Genomic DNA, 21,388 nt, shown 5'->3' with positions numbered 1-21,388 from the left:
TCGTCTACTTATTTCAGGAGTGATGAAAATGCATTAATTTAGAAAGTTTACAAGATCTGGAAGGGCCAGATTAAGCAGGAAATGTCGGACAAGTAAGAACAATTGAAGACCCTACCGATAAATAATGAACAGACAGGTATGAAAATAATGAGCAGCATCAAGGAAACACAGATAGCTAAGTAAACAATAGCCAGTAAAACAACAAGAAAAGCTAATGAAATCAAACTAATAATTTTGCTTTAATTTGAAGTATTTGCAAATTAGAATGCAAATGACAGTTTAATTCATTTTGTAACAGCCTGACTTCAGAGCAGGTTTAAGATTCAAGCATCGTTTCAAGAACTGAGCAAATATCTGTAGCTGACTCAGCATTGATGGTTTTGGGTGAGAAATTAAACCGAGGTCCAGTCTGCATCTTCAATGTGTACATAAACAATGCTGTCATACTAACAGAGTGAGCAAAGAATTTCCATCGATGTACATAAATATGTTAAAAGGAAGAGATATCATAAAAGGTACAGATTACTGGTAAGTTGTCCATCCCAGGTCTACCCTTTTAAGTATCTGTGCCAATCATATAAACTTAAAAAGCACAAGTATTAGGATCAATTGAAAATATAAATTTAATTTCAGAATAAAAATTAAAACATTTTACACACTTGTACAGTTACTGTATATTTTGCACTACTTCATCTAAAAGAGATGTGCTGTGGAACAAAGGACATCAAGTTCTTCGGTCCACAGTCCAAGTCTCATTGTACACTGAACTACAATGAGCAACCCATATATTGTGCTGTGTAGAGAGCAAAATTTGTGATGAATAATACCACAACCATCCTTAATCTGTGGTCTAGATGAAACTCAGTTTCAATATTACTGAAACAATAAACTTCCAGAATAGAACAGCCAATATTTAGGGCAGGTTGTTCTGTAGTCCTGTGAACACCAGGAACGGTCTGTTACCTATTTACACTGACAAGGAGATACTTTCATTGCTTCAGTCTGAGTTGTATTCTTCCTCATTCCTTGACTTTCAAGGATTGGATGCCAACTCACAGCATCATCTTATAGTATCATCCTTGGTTGCTTTACCATATCACGCTCATTAAAAGGCCCAGTAGTATAAATGGGGATGATTTGGGTACAATGGTGAATGAACATCAACTTTTCCTGCTCAGGGAGAGGCAGGCTGTAACTGGAATCTGTTAGCTCCTGGTCTGATGAGCAGCGTCAGGAAGAGACTCTTCATGATCCTGATTAGGTACTTGTGTCCAGGTTTTACAGTCATCAGGACTTCCTTAATATGTTCAGCACTACAAATAAAACACATTTCTTAATATTAAATTAAAATTAAATTCTAACCTTAATATATTTAAAGCAACTTGCATCAGCCATGCAACATAAATTTTCTTTACAATTAGAACTATTTTATAATTGGAGGTGATTTAGTTATCATATTGATGTTGCAACTTACAATAAATAATTTAGTTATGGTCTAGAAAATCTTTTGATCACAAAAGGTGTTGTATGTGTGTTTTCCGTGCTTTAGAATTTGAAATGTTTGTTATACTTCCAGCACTTGCAAACTTCTTGAGTAACGTTCCTTTTAAATAAGCATCAAATGTTTACAAAATGCAGGCACAAGCCAGTACAAAAACAACCTTTTGCTCACACAATCTCTCTGATGTACTCATCCACACTAGGAGATTTCAGTTTTTAAATTTCTAGCATATTAACCAGTAGACTGTACTGAAGCATGATTCAGGCTAAATTCAAGGTGGGGGTATTTTGGTTGATCTGCCACCAAGGTCATGTCAATTCAGAATGTGTGGGACACTTTATTGGTTGGTAGGACAAATAGTAACCCACAAAATAAAGGCTTAATGTTTAACCTCAAAAAGTTTTCAGGTTGATCCCAATTGAAGCAATAGCATAGATATCAAGCATACTCGGGTTAAAAAAATGATGGTGGATGATACTGAATTTCAACAGAATAATTAACTTTTAAAGTGAGCCCTGTCACAAAATGTGTGCAATACGTAAACTGGATAAAGTTAGATTTGTGATCACTTCTCCATTTTTATATATCCTACTGTTAGTAAAGTAACTAACAATACTATGCTGTTAGAGTAAGTCACACAGCTGTCAGACTGTATAAAGTGAATCTCCATCAGGACGTGTGTACATTGAGGAGAGAAAAAAAACAAAAATCAGAACACTGTTCTTGATTAGAATTTACACTCGCCTGGTGTGTGCAAATTGATGTTATGTGGGGATAGTACTCAACCTGGCTTTGAAGCCCATATGGTTAAATAGACTATTGAAGCTCACTGGAATTTCACTATGGTGTCAGTATCTGTTAAGCTCTATTCCTTCCAGAACAAATTTGGAAATTCTTATGGCTGGACCCACTTGTTCTGTAAGATGCATTCTTACACAATCCTTCTGCAAGAACCAAGTATCTAATTTAGGGCAGGCTGAGTTTTTTTTTTAACCAATACATGGGATGTGGTTTTCACTGGGAAGGTCAGCAATTACAGTCTATGATTGTTCTTTGAATCCAGTGGCTTGTCACCAAGTCGATAAATTATTTTCAAGGGGAAAGAAATGGATAGTTCCTTTCTCACTATTATCAATTATTTTTTATTCCAAATGTTATTACTTGAATGCAAATTCCCTGGCTGCCATGACAAAGTTCAAACTTCTGATTTATTTATTTTTTAGAATCCTGTTGGTTATTTTTGTGACATTTATCGTTCATTCTTATTTTGCCCTTTAAACCTCTGAAAAGGCCTTGCAAAGAACTCAGAGTCACACATAGACCACACAGAACAAAGATGCCAGACTTCTTTCCCCAAACACCAGTAAACCACATGCCTTTTTACAGCAATTTTTTTTGTCACTGCTACTGACTAGTTTTGTTTAAAGTTGCAGATTATTAATTAAATTTAAAGAGCATAGCTGTCACGATGGTATTGTTCTTCCCAGTCTCTGGATTAATAGTCTAATAATTTAAATGCTGTACCATAATATTATCTCCAGATTAAGTGTCATTTGTATATTTCTATAGATACTAGAGGAACAATTCAGTCAGTACTATTCACTGTGCCAAAGCAAGACAAAGAATATTTAAAAAGAAAACCCTTCATAGAATACATGATATCTCACCTGATGTTTCCAAACCAAGAATTAAATGTGAATTGCAAAGGAAGCCATGGATAACCTGGCGTAACATGAAATGCAACTTCAAACTTCGATAATGCTTCATAGCTTGAAACAAGGAACTTCACACTATAAAAGAAAAGTCACTACATTGAGAAAGATCAGAGTACAGTAGTGAACCCAAAGTTAGGGCAGATGAACGTAATACTAAGTCAAAAGGAAATTTGAGTTACTGCACAAGTCAAATGTTACACTTTGCTCTGGTGTCTTTTAAGTACTCTGCTCTGTGAAGCCACCCATTTCAGAATATGTAGCACACATCAAAGCACAGTATGAAAACACTTACAAAGTTCTGGTAAGATGGCAGCATGTTTGGTCACAGCAGCTTCTATAGGGTCAGCAAAAGGTGCTACTGTCCTATTTAAACGTTTCTGATGATTGCAAGATCCTGCTATACAGTAACTTAAAGTACTGCAGGTCTACACCATCAACGAGTTGCTCACTGATGGAAATAATGAAGGAGCACCGCAACGTTCTGCTGCCTGAGTCAACAGAGGCTTACTGTTTAATAGTGAGTGGCCGCCTTGGTTGGTTTTCTTGTGATCGTAAGATCCTTTCAAACATTGTTAGACTGGTATGTTGCAAGTTCAATTTGTTCACTTATTGGCTGACAGCAGGGGTTTATTATGGGGATGCTGCATGGCCTCACTCATAGCACGGACTAGGCCTTGAGCCACAGTGTTGCACGTTTGTAGCTGCCAAGAGAGAGAGGTGAAGCCGGTGTGCTCCACCGGGAACAGTGTGGTGTCCAAGATGGAGTCTGTGCACACCTCCCAAGCCCTTCACTCAGCAGAAGACAACCTCTGTTGTGGTCGACTGCAGTTTTTGGCAGTACTGAATCCAGTCAGGAGCTCAAGCCACAGGGATGCCTGTTTTACAGCCGCTGGTAGAGAGGTGCCTGAGTTGTTGCACTCCACCGGGGGTAACGTGGTGCAGTATCTGGCTGGAGTCTGGGCTGCCTCCCCTTCCCACTCTATCTTTTGTGGTTGATTGGAGATTTCAATGGACTAAAGGGTCTGGACCATATACACAGATATATATTTTTTGCGGTTGAATCTTGCTGTTATTCTATATGTGCTTGTTTATCTTGTATATGCAAGGACTAGGCTCGCATCTGGGAGGAGGTGGGTGTCGGGGCCAACGCGCTCCACTGGAGGAGGTGTGGCATGGCATCCAGGCTGGATTTGGAGTTGCTCCCCCCCCCCCCCAGGTGTTCAATGGCACAAGTTCTCGACTCTTTTATTGAGTGATTGTAATACCATTTGTGCTTGCTATCTTGTGTGTGCTTTGTGCTGTGTGACACTGTTGGCACTGTCTCTTACACCTTTACCCCAGAGTAATGCTGTTTCCTTTGGCTATAATCAAGGGTATTCATGTACAGTTGAATGACAATTAAATTTGAATCGAATTTCCCCTCCCCAAATAATATTATATGGCCATCCATGCACTCTGCTGCAGATGTACTTACTCTGTGTGTTGAATCTCCAGTTTCAAGATATCAAATTTTGATCCCCAGTTCATCAAATATTCCAGTTCATCACCAAGTAATCGACATCGACTCACCACAAGCGAGAGATCAAGTAAGAGCTAGAGTGGCAAAGAAATAAATGATCCATACCTAAAAAGACTGCTCAATTCTTTTAACTTACCAGTATACATATGCCTAGAAGCCAGAAGATGTCTTGCTAGGGATATTAACCAATTAGTTCATATTGAATCAATTAATGGTTTGTTTAAAGCTCTTGTAGCCAAAAAATTCAGGACTACAAAATAAGGTATCAGGCAACATTAAACAACCTTGCATGAGGCATTGGGTTCAAAAGTCGAGAAGTTATGTTGCAGCTTTATCAAGCTCTAGTTAGGCTGCATCTGGAGCATTGCATACAATTCTGGTCACCCCATTGAAGGGTGTCGAGGCTTTGGAGGAGCTGTAGAAGAGATTTACCAGGATGCTGCCTGGATTAGAGGGCATGCACTAAAACTAAAGGGTAGACCAATTAGGGGTGTTTTCTTTGGAGTAATGGAGGCTGAGGGGAGATCTAATAGAGGCTTATAAGATTATAATAGGCATAGAGTAGACAGTATCTTTTTCCCTGGGGTAAAATGTCTCGTGCCAGAGGGTATGCATTTAAGAGGGGGGGGGGGGGTAATTTCAAAGGAGATGCAAAGGCAGGTTTTCTTTCCTCCCAGCTTGTAATGCGCTGACTGGGGTGGTGGTAGAGGCAAATATATTAGAGACTTATGAGATGTTTAGATAGGCACATAAATGTGAGGGATATTGACATTTTGTAGGTAGAGGGGAATGGTTTAGATGGCCATTTGATTACTAATTTAATTGGTTCAGCACAACATTGTGGGCTGAAAGATGTTCCTGTACTGTCCTGTTTCATGTTCTAAATCATTGGTGTCAAACACAAGGCCCGCGAGATCATTTTAGATAGATCTATTATTTTAATTATTAATGGCCCTGCGATATGAAGCGCTGATAACACACAAACTACAGATCCCATAATGCAGCGGAACAGCTGCCGATAGGCTACCCGGGAACATTCCCGCGTCAAGCGTCTGTTGCTGTATACAACGCTATTCTGAAGTCAAAGCTAACCCCTAACAATGGCGAAGAGAAAAGTTGATTCTGAAAAAAAGTCTTTCAAAACCGTTGAGTATATGTTTACTGACATTGCCGGTAAACCCGTGTGTCTTATTTGTGGAGCTAATGTGGCTGACATAACAACACATCTCAGCGTCTTAAACCTTCAGCTCCAGGGACGTGACCGCATGATCACTGACATGTATGATGCAGTGAAGGCATTTCAAGTGAAGCTGCTCTTATGGGAGACACAAATGCACCAGTGCAACTTGCCTCATTTTCCCTGTTGCCAAGTAATGTTGAACCAGGTCGGCGCAATGATGTTCCCAAATGCGCACTTTGTTGATAAACTGAGCGCACTTCGCACTGAGTTCGCACGGCGCTTTGGTGACTTTGAAGCACAAAAAATTAATTTCGAGCTGTTTCGCAACCCATTTGCCGTCGACGTGGAAACTGCACCTGTACAGATTCAGATGGAGCTGATAGAGCTGCAGTGTAATGGGACACTAAAGGCAAAGTACGACACACAGTACAGTTTATTCGCTCCATTCCTGAAGCAATGGCTTAGCTCCATCTACATGCGGCTCGAACCTTGTGCATGTTTGGTAGCACATATCTGTGTGAGAAGCTTTTCTCAGTGATGAAGATTAACAAAACATCACACAGGAGTCGTCTCACTGATGAACACCTGCAGTCCATCCTGAGAATCTCCACAACACAGAACCTTACACCAAACCTAAACAAACTTATTGCCAAGAAAAGATGCCAAGCATCCAGCTCTGACAAGACGGCATAAGAGCAAAGAAAACTGAGTGTTTTGATTTGTTGTTGTTTTAACTTCTGCTGAAAAGCACAAATTTTATTTATATTTTCAGGGTTTTTTGCAGCATGCTCATATTTCTAACTTGTATAATACTGACAGGAGATATTTTTATGGAGAGCAAAATATTTAAGTTATTTAAAGTTTTAGTTTATTTTTTCTGGAATAATATTCCTGTCTGTTTTTATTCATATTTATGTTCAAAAAATGTTTAGTTTTAGTGTGTTCAATAAATGTTTATCCTGTTCGGCCCGCGACCTAAAGTGTGCTTTGAGTTTTGGCCCCATGTGCAATTGAGTTCGACACCTCTGTATGTCTTGGCACTGGGATTAATATTTTATGCAGTTTCAGGATGATTTCCTGCTCCTGAAACACACCTCACCAAAAGTATTGCACTTGCTTCAGATTTTACACCCATTTTCCCCTTAATTGCAATTTATAACACACAAGGACTAACCTGATGGTTCCTCTGTAAATCCAGCAAGTAACATTTATATCACTATTGGAACATTTCATAATCAGAGAACATGATTCAGAGATGCAACTCATTATGCCTCTGCAGTGCCTTTGAAAAATCTTTCTGCTAAATTTAATTCTATTGAAAAAAAACCTTTACAGGTGTTTTGAGTCAGTATTTCCACTTTGTATTAGAAGACAACCATTCCATTTGTTCTTTGTGTATATTAAACTTATATTTGGAAACAAGCAGTCAAGATTTAAATAATTTGATATTATAATTTGACAGATTTATGTGCCTTATTGAACCTTTTTCCACACTGTCTTTTTCAGCATCACACACAATCAGAAGAACTGGGACAACGACAGGGTGACCTGTTAGAGTTAAATAACATCATGAGAGGCATAGACAGGGTGTCTTTTTCCCTAGAGAGGGTTTGCTAAAAACAAAAGGGCAAAGGTTTAAGTTCAGAGGTGTTTGATTTAACAGACAACAGAACACCTTCTTCATGCAAAGGGTGGTGTGTATTTGGAATGAGATGCCAGAAATAGTGGTTGAGGCAGGCACATGAGCAACACTTCAAAGCTATCTAGATAAGTACATGGATAGGAAGTATTTAGAGGTGTCTGGATAAAATGTGGGCGGATGAGACTAGTTAGCTGGTTAACACAGTCAGCATGAACGGACTGTACTGAAGGGTCTCCTTCCATATGGTATGACTATGACTTCAGCTCTGATACAGACTTCACCAAAGCCATCAATATATTGTCCTGGATAACTGACACTTATTAGTCCATTGTGATGTCTATTCTCAGTTTTTCCTTCAGTAACAAACTGCAAGGTGGGATATGAGTCCTTATCAAAAGTAAGCTTATCAAGTGGTTAAAAAATCCCACAAATCATATGAAAATCAAATCAGACTACAATTTCAATGACATACTCTAGGGCAGACAAAATTTACAAATACTTTAATCACAGAATTCTGTCTATTTGTTCCCCCTAGAAAAGGACACTGTAGTGACAAAGATTCATACAAATGAAGTTGAAAGTCCAAATTAGTAAAAGGATTTGAGGTTGATAGCTGATCATTTTCTGTCTGTGGAGGGAGAAACCGAGTTAACATTTTAGGTTGGTCAATGACCTCTCATCAAAACTGTAGGTAATAAAAGATTTACCAGTTCACAAAGCAGAGAGAAAAGTAGCAGGGGCAATGCAAGGTGAAAAAAAAAAAGTAGAAGATGAAAATCAGGAACAATTTAAGTACAAAAAGGTGATGCTATAATTTTATCCATACCATGGGGACCTGAGATTCATTTGAGTGTTTACTATGCCAACTTTCTCGATTCTTCCAACACATCATAACCAGCTCATGAACAAGCTTCGAGTGTGCAGGTGATTCTTTCTCTGTAAAATCAATAACAATGATTAAAATAAAGCATATATTCGAAAATCAGATTGTTATAAAGCGGAATATTTTGTATGAAGATCCAAGAGAAAGTATAGTTAGTTCAAAAACCCGGTAAGTACTTTTAAGTTTATTTATGAGATGAGATAAAATCAGAGTTCTACAGTATAGAAACAAGCCATTTGGCCCATCTTGTCAATGCTAACATCTGCAAATTAATACTAATCCCATTTTCCTGTGTTAGGTCCATATCCTTCTATGCTTTGCCCTCTTAGTGCTATTTGCTGTAATATTACCACCACCTCTAGCAGCAGGCTCCAGATATCCAAAAAAAACCTTCCTTTCAAATCCCTTTTAAAACTCTTTTCTCTCACCTTAAATCCAAGTGATGTTGCTATAAAGGTCAATATTTATAGTTAATTTTTGATTGACTCTAAAATACTGTCTTAATTTACTGGCACTCAACTTGGCAGATAGTGCAGGCCAGAGCAATTAAAGATGAGAATTTCTATCCCATTTAACATTTATTGTTTGCTTACTTATGAAACCCAAAGCCAGGAGAAAGAACAAAGCCAGGTTACAAAATATACATTTATTCAGTAAAACCACACAGCCAAAAAAAACCCTAATAGTGCAACCAGAGCACGACTATTTATATGGTTAACAAAGAATATTAGATATGTTGTTGGGAACAACAACCTATCAGTGAAAGTCAGCCTAGAATTGCTTGTTAGTCAGCCAATAGGCATTAGTTGTTTCAGCTCGCTGTAGCAACACTAAAGGCACCAAACACCAAATAACTTTGAAAACATTTTTTGTTTCAATACTTGACAGTCTTCTCACTATACTATCAGTAAGATTGGGTACCAAGCCTGAATTCAAGGTTATTTGAAGTGCTAATACAAGAAATTGTGCTGGTGAAACAACACTTAAATAGCCCTTCGGAAAAGGACAAATCCCATTTGCCAGTGTTTTAAACACAGCATGTTCATAACGAAAGTGAGCAATTTGAACAAACTGGTCATATGATGACTATGATATATACAAGCCTCCTCAACCTCTCTTCATTATATAGTTCTATTTTTTCTCATTCAGTTTATCCTTCTTCCATATAAATGCTTTCCAACTATTCATAGAGCTGTTAAATTTCCAATTGTACTTGTTCATGACTATCTTGTACTTACAGACTCCAGAATTCCATTTTCCAAACAAATGGAATTTTTAAAAACATCTGACCAATCAAAACTTGCCAAAATTCTACATAAAATAGTGGGGAAACAATAACATAGCAGTTACACTAGAGGTGGGAAATTTAAATTAGCTAAATAAAACTGGAATTTTAGAAAACCAGTATTAATATTCATGACCATAAAAGTAGATTATAAGCATCATTTGTTTTAGTGATACTCGAGTGGGAAAACATCTTTGTATTCTACTTCAGTGAAGTCAATTAATGTGGGAAAAGTGTGAAGCATCAGATGGTGCAGAGTATGCAATTTAACGTAGAACTGGATTATGATAGGGTTAAGGTGCATTACAACACTTCCCAATTTAGCCACCAATTGTTATTTAAGTAAAACATCTGAAAAATCTTAAGACTGATCACTAGTGGTAGAAATACAAGGAATCTCACATAACACAAGGAAACACAGAAAAGAAAGAGAATCTCAGATTTTAAGGAGGACAGATCAACAACCGAAGGTTCCAGCTTAATGAGAGTGATAAGGTCTCTGTATCTCTCCCCATTTCCTCATGAGATCATGATGTGCAAGCTGGAGTGGAAGACAGGCCAAGAAAAGAGAGTGGGTGATATTATCCTACTTAGCTGGATTCATGAAGAATAGCTGAAGGAAGACCTAATCCAATAGTTTCTACTAAATTCAGAGTAAACCCAAAAATGAACAAGTTTAAGAAAACAAAATATGCAAACTTATCCAAATAATTAAGGCCTTTTAACTCACCATCCAACTCAGAGACTAGCTTTATGTCAATAATTTTCCTGTACTTCTCACCAGGGGAAAGTTCAGCACCTACATTTAGAACCAAAGTAAATAAATAGCCCTATTAAAAAAAAAGTTTAGAGTAAAACTTTGATTATGTTTTTTAGTTTGTTCTAAATCGAGAGATAGGACAGAATTGTATTTTTCATAACATAGAACAGAATAGAACGCTCTTCAGCTCACTCCAAGATTACAAATTCCTAAGTTGTGGTTTAAAATTTCGTATAAATGGCAAGATTGCCAATAATCAGAGCTTCAAATAGTTTAGAAAAAAAAGAGCTAAAGGGAGTGTACTATTAAGTGAGCTAATCTGACAACCAAACAAACCCAGGATGCATGCAATCTGTTTTAATGTCTTTTAGGATCAAGGGTCAAGTGCCATCATCTCAGTAATATAATGCTTTTCCATATTGCATCTTCTTGATCAGTATACTTAAGAGAAACTACTTAAGCATGATGGAGAAACTGAAGGATACATTTTAAAAGAGTCAGATCAAAAGGGATGGGAGCAGATTCTTGTTTAGAAGCAATGTGCAACAATATAGCCCTGGTACCTGCTCTCTACAGTCTCCAACTTGCATTTAAATACAGGAGGGAACACACATTGTTCTGAATTACTTATTATGTAGGAGGAAACCACTTGGTCCAGTTTCTAGACTGGATTTCAGAGTATTCCAATCAATCATGCCCACAAACCAAACTCCATCCACCAAAGGCAACTTATAGTAGCCATTTAAGCTACCAACACATCTTTCAGATATGGGAGAAAGCTGTAGTAGCAGCCTTAACTGCTATACTAGTGTACCAGTCTCATCAGCTTCTTTTTTAAAAAAATGAAGCATAACAAAACATTGAGACTTCCTGCTGAAAAGCAAACCAATCAACCTGAAATGTTTCAATACCAAATAATCTACTTATTGTCAAAACTGCCAACAAACCCAAGGCTCTCAAACGTTAAGTTGGTTGTACCATTATTATTTTAAAATGAAATCACCAGAACAAGGAGTTGATTACCACTTGAAATAAATTAAAATGCCAAACCTCCTATGAATGAGACCGCTGGGAAACTGTAGAAGATTGGAGTTCCATGACAGAAAACCAACAGGCATCAAAAGAATGGCTAAAATTAAATGGCAAGGATCTTTGGGGGGGTGGGGGGGGGGCGGGTGGGAGTCAGAGGCTTCTGCATTCATAAAAGTGACCCTCAGAAGTAAATTTGATCACCAGTCTGGCCCTGCCTACAAAAATTTATGTAACACTAGTTTTCAATTGGGCTGAATGGCCAAATCCCACCAGAACTGCTGAGAATGCAATTTTAAATAAATTAAATCTGAATAAAATGGGTAACCACAAAACTAACAGAATTCTTAAAGACCCATCTGGTTCATAAGTTCTTCAGGCAAGAAAATCTGCCATCCTTATTTGGTCCAAATGAAGTGACTCCAAGCTAACAATAGAAATGCTTCTTAATTTTTCTCAGTTGCTCTTGAGCACATCATTCAGTTCAATGACAATTAGTAATGGGGAAAGATGTTCCAGCCTTGACAATTATGGTTACACCCTTTTGAGTGAATAAAATCAAGTCTTAGAGCTCAAGTTAAAATTGTATTTTAACCAATTATTATTTCACTAATAAAAGATATGCATTTTCTTTTAATTTTTGCAGTTCAAGGCAACTAAATTATAGTCTTACATTCAGGCTCCCCATACTGCAAAGTCAACTCCAAGGAGTCATACAGGAATCTGTAAGCAGCTTGGTCATCTTGGCAAGGCACTAATGTCCATTCTAAAAGTCTGAGAAACAAAAAAAGTTTGTTAATGTAAGAAAAGGAACAAAAACCAATATTCAGAAGTTCAAATGTCATATGCCAGAGAAGTAATATTTGAATAAAAAGAGAAGACAGATGGGTACACTTAGTGCTAAATTTGAATTGCAGTTTTCTGCAGTTCCACCTCGTGAGAGGGTATCGTAATTTTCTGTTACACAGTAGTAAAAATCCCATAAATGAAAGATTAATGCAAGAATTCCAATTCATTTTTCCCCAGGTTAATTAATTCCATTCTAGTTCCACCCTCTCTCAATTTGATCGGGAAAACTTTGGCAAGAGTAGTATCAAAATTCAAATTTTGTACAACCAACTCCATGTAGCTATATTCAATTCCCACATGCAAGTTGTGGTCTGTTTCAATGTTATAAATTCTCTTCACAAATAATTAAATATCTAACATGTCTGTCAACTCAGCTACTCTACATGTAGATTTGCTGACGATACAACCATTGTTGGTAGAATCTCAGGTGGTGACGAGAGGGCGCACAGGAATGAGATGTGCCAACTAGTGGAGTGGTGCCATAGCAACAACCTGGCATTCAACGTCAAGAGACGAAAGAGCTGATTGTGGACTTCAGGAAGGGTAAGATGAAGGAACACATACCAATCCTCATAAAGGGATCAGAAGTGGAGAGAGTGAGCAGCTTCAAGTTTCAGTGTGTCAAGATCTCTGAGGATCTAACCTGGTCCCAACAAATTGATATAGTCATAAAGACGGTAAGACAGTGGCTATACTTTATTAGGAATTTGAAGTGATTTGGCATGTCAACAAATAAACTCAAAAACTTCTATTGTTGTACTGTGGAGAGCATTCTGACAGCTGCATCACTGTCTGGTATGGAGGGGCTACTGCACAGGATTGAAAGCTTCAGAAGGTTGTAAATCTAGTCAGCTCCATCTTGGGCACTGGCCTACAAAGTACCCAGGACATCTTTAGAGAGCGGTGTCTCAGAAAGGCAGCGTTCATTATTAAATACCTCCAGCACCCAGGGCATGCCCTTTCCTCACTGTTACCATCAGGTAGGAGGTACAGAAGCCTGAAGGCACACACTCAGCGATTCAGGAACAGCTTCTTCCCATCTGCCATCCGATTCCTGAATGGACTTTGAAGCTTTGGACACTACCTCACTTTTTAAAAAATATACAGTATTTCTGTTTTTGTACATTTTTTAAATAAGCTATTCAATATACATAATTGATTTACTTATTTATTTATTTATTTATTCTCTCTCTGCTAGATTAGGTATTGCATTGAACTGCTGCTGCTAAGTTGACGAATTTCACGTCACATGCCAGTGATAATAAACCTGATTCTGATTCAATAACAATACAAACAATACTACACTCAATAAATTCAAAACGGAGATAGACATTTTCCTGGATAAAAATGGCATTAGGGGATACGGTGAGTGAGCAGGTAAGTGGACATGAGGCTAGGTTTAGATCAGCCACGTGATCTCCTGGACCAGTTTTCGATAGCCTGGATGGGTCGGAGAGGAATTTTCCAGATTTTTTCTCCTCAATTGGCAACTCGGTTTTCTCCCCCGGGTGATCACATGGGTTTGGGCGGGATGCATAATAAAATAAAATGGGCGGCATGGTGCCCTGTTGGTTGGCACTGTTGCCTTGTGGGATTCGGTGAAAACTAGAGTTAAGATTGGATCAGCCATGATCTTGTTGAATGGCGGAGCAGGCTTGAGGGGCCGATTGGCCTACTCCTGCTCCTATCTCTTATGTTCTTATGTACAAACACCATGTCAGCACTCCTCTTCCAGGAGAAGTTGAACCCTATTCTTTGAGGTGGTCTTCTACTCATTCCATTCCATTCTCACATCTCAAGTCAGACTTACTATTGAGCCTCCTGCCAAAGGCTAAAAACATTTTTCCTGTTTAATCACAATTTTACAGCGCACTAAAGCAATCATCATGCCTCATTTGAATTATTTCCTTCCATTTTACCAACATAGGAAAAAAGTCATTACTGTCAGTCTCTGACCAGAGCCATGAAGAAAGCCCTTAGGAGTTTTTCTACAAAGGAGAAACTCTCACGTGATGTCTCCCTCTGGCAGTATAGCAGAGATTTTCAACCTCCATCTTAAGCCACAACACATGGTACATTGCAAATATGTTGGAGAAAATTATCTCCTGGGACAAATAAGATGAGTAGTTCAATACTCACTCTTGAAATTCTTCATTAAGTTCCAACATATTAACAGCCTTTTCTTGCATCAATTTTTCATCAAGTACTTTAGCAAGTTGACTGAAAAAAACATGAACTCATTAAAAGGAAGCATTAAAATGAAAAATACATACTTAGAATAAAAATGAGCTACAATACAGAAGAAATCAAGTTGAGGGTCACTGATCAACTCAAATGAAGGGCTGCAACCCTTACGTGGTGGGTGACCAGTGTTATATTGAATGCAAGTCAGCAGAACAAAGTCAGAAAACTACAAGATATGCAAGGAAGAGAAAATGTAATTTTTAAAGGAAGCAAATTATCTTCTTGGATTCACAGAGAAGTACAGCACAGAAACAGGTCCTTCAGCACATCTAGTCCATGCTGAAACCATTTAAACCGCCTACTCACATAAGGGGCCATGAGAAGGCCTTGGCGGGCAGAATTAAGGAAAACCCCAAGGCATTCTACAAGTATGTGAAGAGCAGGAGGATAATACATGAAAGAATAGGACCGATCAAATGTGACAATGGGAAACCGGAGGAAATAGCAGAGGTACTTAATGAATACCTTGCTTCTGTATTCACTACAGAAAAGGATCTTAGTGATTGTAGTGATGACTTGCAGCAGACTGAAAAGATTGAGCATGTAGATATTAAGAAAGAGGATGTGCTGGAGCTTTTGGAAAGCATCAAGTTGGATAAGTCACTGGGACTGGACAAAATGCACCCCAGGTTACTGTGGGAGGCGAGGGAGGAGATTGCTGAGCCTCTGGCAAAGATCTCTGCATTATCAATGGGGGGGCAGGAGAGGTTCTGGAGGATTGGAGGGTTGCGGATGTTGTTCTTTTATTCAAGAAAGGGAGTAGAGGTAGCCCAGAAATTATAGACCAGTGAGTCTTACCTCAGTGGTTGGTAAGTTGATGAAGAAGATCCTGAGAGTCAGGATTTATGAACATTTGGAGAGGTATAATATGATTAGGAGTAGTCAGCATGGCTTTGTAAAGGGCAGGTCGTGCCTTACGAGCTTGATTGAATTTCTTGAGGATGTGACTAAACACATTGATGAAGGTAGAGCAGTAGATGTAGTGTATATGGATTTCAGCAAGGCATTTGATAAGGTAACCCATGCAAGGCTTATTGAGAAAGTAAGGAGGAATGGGATCCAAGGGGACATTGCTTTGTGGATCCAGAACTGGCTTGCCCACAGAAGGCAAAGAGTGGTTATAAACAGGTCATATTCTGAATGGAGGTCAGTCACCAGTGGAGTGCCTCAAGGATCTATTCTGGGACCCTTACTTTTCGTGATTTTTATAAATGACCTGGACGAGGAAGTGGAGGGACGGGTTAGTAAGTTTGCTGATGACACAAAGGTTGGAGGTGTTGTGGATAGTGTGGAAGACTGTCAAAGGTTACAGCAGGACATCGATAGGATGCAAAACTGGGCTGAGAAGTGGCAGATGGAGTTCAACCAAGATAAGTGTGAATTGGTTCATTTTGGTAGCTCAGATATGATGGTAGAATATAGTATTAAAGGTAAGACTCTTGGCAGCGTGGAGGATCAAAGGGATTTTGGGGTCCGAGTCTATAGGATGCTCAAAGCAGCTGCGCAGGTTGACTCTGTGGTTAAGAAGCCGTATGGTGTATTGGCCTTCATCAATCGTGGAATTTAATTTAGGAGCCGAGAGGTAATGTTGCAGCTACATAGGACCCTGGTCAGACCCCACTTGGAGTACTGTGCTCAGTTCTGGTCACCTCACTACAGGAAGGATGTGGAAGCCATAGAAAGGGTGCAGAGGAGATTTACAAGGATGTTGCCTGGATTGGGGAGCATGCCTTATGAGAATAGGTTGAGTGAACTCGGCCTTTTCTCCTTGGAGTGATGGAGGATGAGAGGTGACCTGATAGAGGTGTACAAGATGATGAGAGGCATTGATCGTGTGGATAGTCAGAGGCTTTTTCCCCAGGGCTGAAATAGTTGCCACAAGAGGACACAGGTTTAAGGTGCTGGGGAGTAGGTACAGAGGAGATGTCAGGGGCAAGTTTTTTTTTTAACTCAGAGAGTGGTGAGTGCATGGAATGGGCTGCCAGCAACAGTGGTGGAGGCGGATATGATAGGGTCTTTTAAGAGGCTTTTAGATAGGTACATGGAGCTTAGTAAAATAGAGGGCTATAGGTAAGCCTAGTAATTTCTAAGGTAGGGATGTGTTCGGCACAACTTTGTGGGCCGAAGGGCCTGTATTGTGCTGTAGGTTTTCTACTCTCATCGACCTGCATTGGGACCGTAGCCCCGCATATCACTACCAACCGCGTACCTATCTAAACTCCTCTTAAACGTTGAAATCAAGCTCGCATGCACCACTTGTGCTAGCAGCTCATTCTACACTTCCATGACCCTCTGAGTGAAGAAGTTTCCCCTCATGTTCCCCTTAAACTTCTCACCTTTCATCCTGAACCCTTGACCTCCGGTTGTAGTCCCAACCCTACATCAGTGGAAATCATTCTTGCATTTACCCTATTGATACCCCTCATAATTTGGCATACCTCTATTAAATCTCCTCTCAATCTTCTACATTCTTTCATTACTGTTAGACAGTTGTAGATTTTCTTTTAGCAGACTTGAGATGTTATATGTTGCTCAGTTTTTTGACAAAGTCTGACAAGAGTTTGAAGAGGTTGATTTTAAATCTTTGTTGTCCCATTTTGTGTAGATCAAGGGAGCATTGGCACTTTCTGGGCCATGATCAAATGCCCAATAATACAAAGGCTTATTTACTGTGTTCTTTTAATAGTCTCCTCACACCACCCCCGCTTAACTGGTAATTTGGCCAGATGAGTCAAGTTCCTTTATTGATAAAAGGAGGGAACAACAGGGAATCTTCCAACCGGAGATATTTACATTACAGGAATGATCTACAAAGTTGGGTCAGGCTTTTATGTCATTCATTTCATGGGATGTGGGTTTCACAGACGGAGCCAGCAATTAACTGTCCATTTCTTGTAGCTCTAGAGAAGGTGGTGGTGAGCTGTCATCTTGGACCACTACAATCACTGAGGTGTAGGTATACCCATAATGCTGTTAGGAAGAGTGTTCCAGAATTTCAATCTAGCAATGGTGAATGAGCAGCTATTTATTTTCAAGTCAAAATAGTGGGTGGTTTGGAGGGCAACTTCCAGGTTGTGGTGTTCCGAGAACCTGAGAACACAGTTCATCTGCCAGAGGTAGCAAGCCTCATTATAGTAGATGAGACCCCCAATTAAAACAAAATAAGATGTAATTATTAGAATAACCATTATTCCATACAGACTTTTGTGATCATCCTTGTCATAAGTCAATGGTACACGAAAGATGGCGTGCCAGGCTAATAATAGTCAGGGTGTCTGCTCAACAGGCAGAGAGGAGATGCCACAGTGCTTGCTTTTGTATAAATTTAATTACAACTACATGGTACTTGTGCTTGTGCAGAACCAATAGTAGACTGTTGTAATTAAAATCTCATTGCATTCTGTTGGGGATAAGCTTCAGGGCTGATGAACTAGCAAGACAAAAAAAAATCTCCCTTGCAAATATTAATCTCAACCTCAAAGTCTAAATCAATATCAAGCACAATGCTAAGATGTGCTATCACTAGTCAGCAGATGCATTACTGCAACCTTGAGTTCTCTTCCCTTGAATGCTGCTAGTCCCTCTTCAATTTTTTCCCACCTTCAGTCTTGGTAAAGGCTGCTAATTGGCAAGATAGCTTGCAGTGTTCAGTGAAAGTTTCTAGTTTTTGTTCACCTTTGATATACATTTCCCATCCTATAAAAGTGAGTTACAGATAAACTCCTCCTTCTAGTTGTATCAAACTATATCCCAATTTACACCTAGCATAATTAAAAAATCTTTTATAATGACCAATTCGAAACAAATGTCAATATGTAAACAAATTTGGAAATGCAGCAATGAAAATGATCATCTGTATAAACACACATTAGGTCCTGAAAACTAAACAATGGACGAATGCTGAAAAAACTTTCAATCCTATCATATGAAAGCCAAAATACATTGTAGAATGTACAAATTATCAATTAAAATATAGATACCTTTCCATCTTACGCCGTTCTCCCTGAAGATTTTTCAAATCTGCAGAAAAGGGACAAAATTAACAACAAAGCAAAGTGCTATGCTTTATTTATGACCAGTATATCAGTTCTCTTCAGCAGTTAACAGAAGTCTATATCCAGAATTCAGACTGGGAGTGCTGATCAACAGAAAATCCTGTAACAAAATAGAGGTAAATTGCACATTTCCATTCATTCTGATTACATACAAATCCAGACATAATGATACCATTTTGACAGACCCTTTAAGCCATTTACATGGCTCTAGAGATAACCAAAAGCAAATAAATTAATTTAACTAGATGAGCTATATTATAATATCAAAAGTGAAGTTCAAGCATACAGAATCACAATATGGTAGCGTAGTGGTTAGCGCGAAGCTATTATAGGTCAGAGTGTAGGAGTTTGGAGTTCAGATGAGTTTGTACATCTCCGCCGTGGAATGTGTGGGTTTTCTCTAGGTGTTCCAGTTTCCTCCCAAAATCCAAAGACATACTGGTTAGTAGAGTAATTGTAAATTGTCCCATGATTAGGCTGAGGTTAAATTGAGGGCTGCTGGGTGGTGTGGATCAAAGGGCTGGAGGGCTTATTCCACACTGTATCACAATCAATCGATAAGTAACTATCCAAGCTCACTAAAACAGCTTAAAAAACTTTACAAGTGAAAAAGAGTAATATCTTTGCAGCACACACTTAAACACAGTTCTCCCCACATAACTTTTCTGAAGTTATATTGTGAAAAAAATTGTTTAAGGTACACATCAGAATCAATCATAAAGAGACAGGTATTCAGCACATAGCTCCCTCTACATCTTGAAATGCATGCCTTTAAAAAAAATCAGTCTTACAACACTTCTAATTTTCTTTTTTCTCCTTTGTTTACACCTGCCCAATTTTGGGCTGAACCACTTTTAGATGCTGTAGGCTACAATCCCCAGCAGATTGCCTTTTACAGCTCTGGAAGGGTGGGGGAAGAAGAGGAGTAATGAGGAAAATCAGGAGGAGGAGAAAAGGCAAATCAGAGAAGGGTAAAGTTAAATACCTTTGTCAAATTAACAACACATGTTTTTAAAAAAAATACAATTATATTAAAACCTTTCACTTGTGTTTAAACATGCTATACACAAAACGGGTGGTTTTACCCATGTCATATATAGTTGGAAAGTAGCAATGGAAACTTAAAAGTCAGACCAACCCATACAAACATTACCATTTTGAGAATTTTTGGGAAGCTTCCTTCACGTCGGCCAGCTATGATATCAAATTTCTTACCCTCGTTTTTGTTATACACAATCTGCTTCAGCTGCATCAGGCCCTCACAACTGTCAGAGACATCCATGTTACACTCTCCTAGATGATCCAAATTTGCTATATTTAAAAAGACAAATCAATTTTCACCATAATATTTTCAATTGCACCATGAAACAAAAGTCATACAGACAGACTAAATTGCTGGAAATACCCAGCATGTAAAGTAGCATCCATTGAAAGACAGCATCAGTTTTTCTGGTTGAAGACCCATTGTCAGTACTAATGCAGAAGCATCAAGATAAATATTACAGGGGCCTATTGCTTTTTATTCAGTAAGTCAGGCAACATCTTTGGACAAAGCAACAGTTGATGTTTCATTGTAACTGTGAAAAATACCATACATGTCAAGATGGGAGTGAGGTGGGGAATTAAAATCACAGGCAACCAAAAGCCCAGTCACCCCTACAGACTGAACACAGATGAAATAACCCATTCTCCATTTGGTTTCTCCACTGTAGGAGGCCACATGGTGACTGCCAATTTCACACATTAGACTGAAAGAAATCTTAGTCAATCAACATTTCACCTGCAAAGACTGTTTGGCTCCCTTGTTGATGGGAAGGGAAGAGGTGAAATTTCAGGTGCTTCATCTTCTTTGGTTGCCTGAGAAAGTGCAATACTGTAAATGGTTGATGGGGATAAATGAGCTAACTAGTGATCCTTCTGAAATGATGAAAGCAGAGGGAATGCGAATACTTTACTAGTGGTGGAATTTTGTTACAGTTAACAGAAGTTGGAGGGGGGAGCTGGGGAGGGGCTTTGGGGTTCTAACGTTTTAACTGTCATTCATTCTTTGGAGCACCTCTGCTTTCATTGATGTTTGCGAAGAAAAAAAATTTCAGGATGTATATTGTATACCTTTCTCTGAAATTAAATGTACTTATTGAACCTACTACTGAAGTAACGATTTCCTAGTCCACTCTTCACTCCACAGCAATTTCCATGTTTTCCATGCAATTGGAAGTACAATACCCATTATTTCACCTTGTTCCTTCCCACAAACCAAGGACCAATGTCTTTCCAGGTGAGGTAGTGATTCACTTACACTTCTTCCAATCTCATGTAATATGGTCTGAAACAGATTCTTTTGCCAATGACATGAAAACTGATGGAAGGGGTTGTTGCCATGAGAAAATTATGAGTCTGCATCTGGATACAAACTAAGTGAGCAAGCAAAACTTGGCAAATGGAATTTAATGAGAAAATGTGACATTATGAACTTTGGTAAGAAAAATCTAAATACAAACTTTTTCTCCTAAATGGAGAAAGATTGCAGATGAGAATCTAGATGTTTTTGTGCATAAATCACTAAAAGTTAGAAGCTAGATGCAGCAAATGCTTAGAAAGGCAAAAGGCACATTGACTTTCATTGCAAAAGCATTGGAGTTTACAAATAAGTAATTTGTATATGCTACTGTTGAGGCCATATCTGGAGTGCCGTTCACAATTTTGACTCTTATTTAGAAATGAAA

General features: G+C 38.7%; 1 protein-coding gene across 1 annotated transcript in view; it reads right to left on the bottom strand.

The window, feature by feature from the left end:
* Positions 1–215: 215 nt before the first annotated feature.
* knl1 (kinetochore scaffold 1) overlaps positions 216–21,388 on the bottom strand; it is a 68,928-nt gene continuing 47,755 nt past the window's right edge. The window contains exons 18-26 of the mRNA XM_073040340.1: positions 19,878–19,973; positions 18,588–18,627; positions 14,503–14,583; positions 12,188–12,288; positions 10,456–10,524; positions 8,384–8,493; positions 4,691–4,809; positions 3,169–3,291; positions 216–1,313 (exon numbers count right to left, since the gene is read on the bottom strand). Coding sequence (XP_072896441.1) covers positions 1,175–1,313; positions 3,169–3,291; positions 4,691–4,809; positions 8,384–8,493; positions 10,456–10,524; positions 12,188–12,288; positions 14,503–14,583; positions 18,588–18,627; positions 19,878–19,973 — 878 coding nt within the window. The 3' untranslated portion in view covers positions 216–1,174. The remainder of the gene's footprint in view (positions 1,314–3,168; positions 3,292–4,690; positions 4,810–8,383; positions 8,494–10,455; positions 10,525–12,187; positions 12,289–14,502; positions 14,584–18,587; positions 18,628–19,877; positions 19,974–21,388) is intronic.

Source organism: Hemitrygon akajei, chromosome 3, assembly GCF_048418815.1.
Source record: "Hemitrygon akajei chromosome 3, sHemAka1.3, whole genome shotgun sequence".
In the NCBI taxonomy this organism is placed as follows: Eukaryota; Metazoa; Chordata; class Chondrichthyes; order Myliobatiformes; family Dasyatidae; genus Hemitrygon; species Hemitrygon akajei.
Note: the sequence above shows the minus strand (reverse complement) of the source record. Positions and strands in the feature narration are given on the sequence as shown.